Raw genomic sequence first — 6,684 nt, forward strand, 5'->3', positions numbered from 1 at the left:
GTTTCAGTCATTTGACTGCAGCCATGCTGGAGCACTGCCTTTAGTCGAACAAATCGACCCCAGGGCTTATTCGTTGTAAGCCTAGTACTTATTCTATTGGTCTCTTTTTGCCGAACCGCTAAGTTATGGGGACATAAACACACCAACATCGGTTGTCAAGTGATGTTGGGGGGACAAACACAGACACGCAAACATATACACACACATACATATATATGTGTAAAGCACCCACTACACTCTCGGAGTGGTTGGCGTTTGGAAGGGCATCCAGCTGTAGAAACTCTGCCAAATCAGTTTGGAGCCTGGTGCAGCCATCTGGTTCACCAGTCCTCAGTCAAATCGTCCAACCCATGCTAGCATGGAAAGCGGATGTTAAACGACGACGATACTGACCCCCTCTACACACGTACCATACTTGCTACAATTTGGTACTTATTTTATTGGATTGCTAAATCATGTTTTCATCGTAGAACAAGGATTCTCAACCGGGGTCCATATAAAATTTTGTTCCTAAAATTTATCTCCAATAAAATGATTATACTCCTACAATACACAAAGTATATCAATATACATATATGTATATATATTTATATGTGTGTGTGTGTCTTTGTGTCTGTGTTTGTCCCCTCACCATTGCTTGACAGCTGATAGTAGTGTGTTTATGTCCCCATAACTTAGCAGTTTGGCAAAAGAGAACCGATGGAATGAGTACTAAGCTTACAAAGAATAAATCCTGGGGTTGATTTCTGTGGTTAAAACCTTTTAAGGCGGTGCTCCAGCATGGCCACAGTCAAATGGCTGAAACAAGTTGATGAGGAATATAGTTAATCTTAGAATACAGCATTACCAACCACCTCTGAAGGGCATGTGGTGTTAGTTAACTGGTCTGTTATCCAATACCCAATGTGGAGTTGGTTGGTAAGATTACCTGAGATGGATCTATAATACGTTAAATATATTCGTGTGTGTGTGTGTGCGTGTGTAGCTTTGGTACAGTTTCCATTTATAAAATTTCACCCACAAAATACCAGTCGACTCTGTGAGTGGAGCAGAAGACAATTTGTTCGAGTGAATGATTGATAATGCATGAATGCACTCAACAACATCACTGAACTGGATCTAGTCGGATTTAGTTATGTAAGTGTTTCATAGTCAGTACAATGGCTTAGAAAACTGCTGCGTTCACTTTCAGCCATTTTATTACTAAATGTTATTATTCGGCAAAAAAAAAAAAAAAAAAAAAAAAAAAAAAAGAAAGAACGGAATTAGTTGGTGAGCAAGACTGAACAAACAATAGGCAGACTTCTGCTGCTGAGATTTATATCAGACTATTACATTCAAAGTACAGATCCATGAACTGTCGAGTCAGATGCTTTACAATTAAATCTAACTTTATTTTAATCTGTTATTCATATCTGGTTTGCAAGACTTTTTATGTGAATTGAAGCAAATTTTGGTGTGTCTAGGGAGAGTCATTATGCCATTATTAACACATACATTGGTTCAATTGCGCTTCTTTATTATCAGTCAATTGGTTAAACATCCAACTAATTAATTGATTGGTTAAACAGTAAGTCATTTGTTTTGTTGTTGTTTGTCAAAGGTCTTTCATTGCTACTTGCAAATAAACAATCAATAAGTTAGTTGGATATTTAACCAATTGACATAATTACTTTCCCTAGACACAACAAAATTCAATCTGTTAGTTCTCCTAAAAAACATATCATCATCATCATCATCGTTTAACGTCTGCTTTCCATGCTAGCATGGGTTGGACGATTTGACTGAGGACTGGAAAGCCAGATGGCTACACAAGGCTCCAATCTGATTTGGCAGAGTTTCTACAGCTGGATGCCCTTCCTAACGCCAACCACTCCGAGAGTATAGCGGGTGCTTTTACGTGCCACCAGCATGAAGGCCAGTCAGATGGTACTGGCAACAGCCATGCTCAAAATGGTGTATTTTACGTGGCACTGGCATAATCTCGCTCGAATGTCTTTACACATGCCACCGGCACAAGTGCCAGGAAAGCGACACTGGGCACAGGTGCCATCACGATTTCACTTTCGCTTGCCCCAACAAGTCTTCACAAGCCGAGTTTCGTGTCCTGCATAGGAACCAGTCCAGCGGCACTGGCAATGATCTCACTCGAATTGGCAACGATCTCACTCATATATTATAGTGGAGTAGGCGAGTTTATGGGGTTACCCTGGGTTTCTTGGTCATAAAGGGTTTAGTCTTATGGTGTATCTTCAGACGGCCAGCAGTGTTTGGGGTCTAAAGATATGCCATAAGGCTAAACCCCTTATCAGCGAGAAACCCATCGTAACCCCATAAACCGGCCTACCCCACCATAATATTAACTGCTCTACATCTTAGAATGTGCTTCTCCTCCGGATTTATATATTTTTACAAACTATCCTATATATATATATATATTTATATATATATACATACATACACACACACACACACACATATATATTGTCATCATTATCATTTAACGTTCGTCTTACTTTCTGGTATGGGTTGAATTGTTTAACAGGAGCTGGCAACCCAGAGAACTACACAAAACTCCACTGCCTGTTTTGGCATGGTTTTTATGGCTGGATTCCCTTCCTAAAATCAACCATTTTGCAGAGATTACTGAGTGCTTTTTATGTGGGACCAGCACTGACAAGGTCATATGTATGTGTGTGTGTGTGTGTGTGTGTGTGTTGTTTGTGCTTATACCCCCATTGCTTGACATTTTTTTTTCTTTTACATCCTGTAACTTAGCAGTTTGGCAAAAGAAACCAATAGAATAAGTGCCAGACTTTTTAAAAAATTGATCTGCTTGACTAAAACCCTTCAAGGTGGTGCCCCAGTATGGTTACAATTCAATGACTAAAAGAAGTAAAAGATAAAAGAAAAAATAAAATAAAAGATATAAATAAAAATTGTTTCATTTTTCTTTTCATTTGTGTAGGTTCTCATAAATTTGGAATTTTCGAGCACATAGAGGCCAAGGAAAAAGGGAATTTATTGACCTCCAATCAAGAGATACCCCTCAATCTGTTCAATGTGGAGAAGGCTGTACCATGTCCGCTGAGTGCAGGAGAGATGTCATTGCATCATGGGTTAACAGTGCACGGCAGTGAACCAAATCTCTCTGATCGCCGTCGGTGTGGTTATGTCATTCGATACGTAGCTACGAATGCTTATTCGGTTAACGATCCAAACAGACCCCGGACATTCCCGGCCACTGTATTAGTATCCGGCAAAGATGAACTTCACAACTTCACTGATCATGCTCCTGAATGGTTTAAAATATGAACTTTTATGACAGTATGGAATACGTTTTATTGGTGCCAGTATTAAGATATAAGTAACCCTTATAATTAAAAGAACAGTTCTTTGAATCACAGACTGAAGAATACTTGCTTTGGCTCATTTTTTAGCATCAGGGAATAAAATTATACATTAGGGATCAATAATTAAAACCAGGCACCTTCATATTACCAGAGTAAAACTGAATAAAATAAATATTTAAATGTCAAAGAGTTGTTTGTTTCTTTGTTTAATTTTCTATCTTACTTGTTTCAGTCATTGGATTGTGGCCATGCTGGGGCACCGCCTCGAAGAAATTTTACTGGAACTAATCGACCCCTATCATCATCATCATGACTATCATCATTTAGTGTTTGTTTTCCATGCTAGCATAGGTTGGACAGTTTGACAAGAGCTGGCTAGCTGAAGGGCCGCCTGGGCTCCATGTCTGTTATGGCATGGTTCCTGTGGCTGGATGCCACCTCCTTATGCCAACCATTTGGCAGAGTGCACTGGGTGCTTTTATGCAGCACCAGCATGGGCACTCTTATGTGGCACTGGCGCGGGTGCCTTTTACATGACACCAACCCCAGTACGTATCATTTCTTTGTAAAGCCTGTTACTTAGTCTATTGGTCTCTTTTGTCGAACTGCTAAGTTACCTGGATGTAAATAGACCAACACCAGTTGTCAAACAACGGCTGGGGACAGACACACACACAAAGTCACACTCCGCATACATATATATAAATGATGGGATTCTTTCAGTTTCCATTTACCAAATCTGCTCACAAGGCTTTGGTCAGTTCGAGGCTATAGTAGAAGACACTTGTCCAAGTTGCCATGCAGTGGGACTGAACCTGGAACCGTGTGGCTGGGAAGCAAACTTCTTATCACACAGCCATGCTTGCACCCCTCTGTTTCTCTTTTTATGTTTTGTTTGTTTTAGTAGGGTGTGATGTGATGGAGATTTGGCTGCTGTTTCTGAATCTACGTAAACAAAACAAAAACAAAAAAAAACAACTGAAAAAATATTATCAGTCAGTTTTATTATATAATGAATCTCTATTGATGAACCTGGAAAGGAATTTCAAGAATGGTCGTTTGTTTGTTTTGGGTTATTTTCTTTTCCTTTGTTTTTGTTTGTTTAATTTATTTGTTTTGTCTGTTTGGTTTTGATTGCCTTTAAAAAGAATTTCTCCTCAAAGAATTTTTAATTAACAAAACTGTCTTTCAGTTATTAATTTATTATTCCATCTCTATGTCTTCCCCGATGTCGTTTTCTGATGATTATTGGTTATCACGGATTATCAGAGACAAGAGTGAAATTTCATCGATCAGATTGAGCGATCGATTGATTCATTGATTGATTGACTTTCTTCTGTATTTAGATCAATATATTGCAGCGTATTTGTTATTGCTTAATTGCTATTTTCTCTCTAATCTTTTTTTTTTTTTTTTTTTTTTTTTTTTTTCGCTTTTATTGATGACAATATTCACAAATTAATTTGTCTCACAGCTGTTAATGTAGACCAATCATTAATTGCCAGTCAGAACCAAAATATAATCTTTGTTAAAAGTTGGGGTAGTTTTGTTTTTGGAGTTTTCAATATATTTTTACCTGGAGACAATGCTGTCCTTCTCATTTGGTTGTGCAGTTTCCCATATGTTATAAAGGCTTAAGAGGCTTCTTTCAAGTGATGTAAGCTAACATCAAAGATTCATGTGGGAAATTAAAAAAACACACATGAATTAAATAAGACCAAACAGAGAAGCATGCAAACCATGCAAAACGAGTGATTTTTATGGTTGATTTGCAGAGGAAGAGGAGTATCTTGCATAAGTGAATATTTCTTAGTAAGCAGGAGAAGAAGTAAAAAGTATTGTTGTTTTCTAAGACGGGGTTGATGTAGGATTCTCCCCTGTTCGCCACTCTTTTCCCTCTGTCATAGCGTCTATGGTTGTGGTACGAATTATACTTTCAGGGTAAAATTTTTCAGACGTGTAAAACTCTGTTTTGTTCAGCCCCTTATGAGGTGGGCACCTAGAATTATCATCACTTGGGTTGAAAGTGCTGTCGTGGTTAAATTCGAGTAAGACATTCATTTTACTATCAAAACATCTCTTCAATTTTCCCCTTCTGAAAATAAATAAATAAATAAATATATACAGTAAATAAATACATAAAATAAAGTAAATTTTAAAAAGTTACAACACAAGAGAATGGCCTGCCTGCCAATAGAAACACATTTCTCCAAACTCTTTTTCCTGTCTATTTGAAAAGGGGAATCTTTTCCAAAATTTTATAGGATCATTAAATATGCTCTGTCAGGTAATACTTTTCTCCTTGTTTTTATTCATTGACATCACCTTACATATTCTGCTTAACTTTTCATCTGTATAGTTGAAAGGTTTTTCAAAGAGAGATGGACAGATATATATATATATACACATATATATATATATATATATATATATGTACGACGGGTTTTCAGTTTCCATCTACCAAATCCACTCCCAAGGCTTTGGTCTGCCCGAGGCTATGCAGTAGGACTGAACCACGGAACCATGTTGTTAGGAAGCAAGCTTCTTACCACACAGCCACTCCTGCACCTATATATATATATATATATATATATATATATATATATATATATATATATATATATATAGAGAGAGAGAGAGAGAGAGAGAGAGAGAGAGGGAGAGAGATAAAGAAAGAGGGAGAGAAAGATGAACAGATGGAGATAGAGAGAGAGGGAGAGAGAATATGGTAGAGGATATGTGCCGGGGGCATAACCTCAAGGTAAAATGGGGATGTGTGTGAACATAAGTGAAGTAGAACAACAGATTGGACAAGGTGAGAGGGAAACAAGTGTTATGCTGTAGGGGAGATACATGACCACCCCAGCTGAAAAAGAGGAGAGAGGGGGAGAGATAGATAGATAAAGAGAGAGAGAATAAGAAGTAGAGGAAATGTGTCAGGGCATACCCTTAATGTATGGGGTGGTGTTTTGGGGGGAGAGGGTCATCTGGGGTAGAGATAGAAAGTGTGTGTAGTGCGGGGATGGGGGGTAGATCACCGGGTATAATAATTTGAGTTTGAATTGTAATAGCTGTAGACTTACCGATAACAGAAATATACCAGTAATATCACAAGGAGAACACAAAACAGGATAATCAAGATTACTGCCAAGATTATCGCTAGTTTACTTGAGAAAGGAGATGTTTTATCTGAAAGGAAACAGGGAAAGCTAAAGGTTATTTCATTTTAAAATATAACAAACCACAACCACCACCATCACCACAACTACCGCCATCACCACAACCACCACCACTGCTGCCAGCGTCACTATGAGTACCACAACAACCACCA

General features: G+C 38.1%; 2 protein-coding genes across 4 annotated transcripts in view; one reads left to right on the forward strand and one right to left on the reverse strand.

Annotated features, from left to right (window-relative positions):
- LOC106875445 (uncharacterized) overlaps positions 1 to 3,513 on the forward strand; it is a 6,382-nt gene extending 2,869 nt beyond the window's left edge. Inside the window, exon 4 of the mRNA XM_014923597.2 lies at positions 2,969 to 3,513. Within this exon, the coding sequence (XP_014779083.1) occupies positions 2,969 to 3,315 (347 nt within the window). The 3' untranslated portion in view covers positions 3,316 to 3,513. The remainder of the gene's footprint in view (positions 1 to 2,968) is intronic.
- An 827-nt stretch (positions 3,514 to 4,340) lies between these two features.
- Positions 4,341 to 6,684, reverse strand: part of LOC106875447 (SCO-spondin) — a 56,219-nt gene continuing 53,875 nt past the window's right edge. For all 3 annotated transcript variants that reach the window (XM_052976047.1, XM_052976046.1, XM_014923599.1), the window contains 2 exons: positions 6,437 to 6,542; positions 4,341 to 5,448 (listed from right to left, as the gene is read on the reverse strand). In XM_052976047.1, the coding sequence (XP_052832007.1) occupies positions 5,202 to 5,448; positions 6,437 to 6,542 (353 nt within the window). In that variant the 3' untranslated portion in view covers positions 4,341 to 5,201. The remainder of the gene's footprint in view (positions 5,449 to 6,436; positions 6,543 to 6,684) is intronic.

Source organism: Octopus bimaculoides, chromosome 23 (assembly GCF_001194135.2).
Source record: "Octopus bimaculoides isolate UCB-OBI-ISO-001 chromosome 23, ASM119413v2, whole genome shotgun sequence".
Taxonomy (NCBI): Eukaryota; Metazoa; Mollusca; class Cephalopoda; order Octopoda; family Octopodidae; genus Octopus; species Octopus bimaculoides.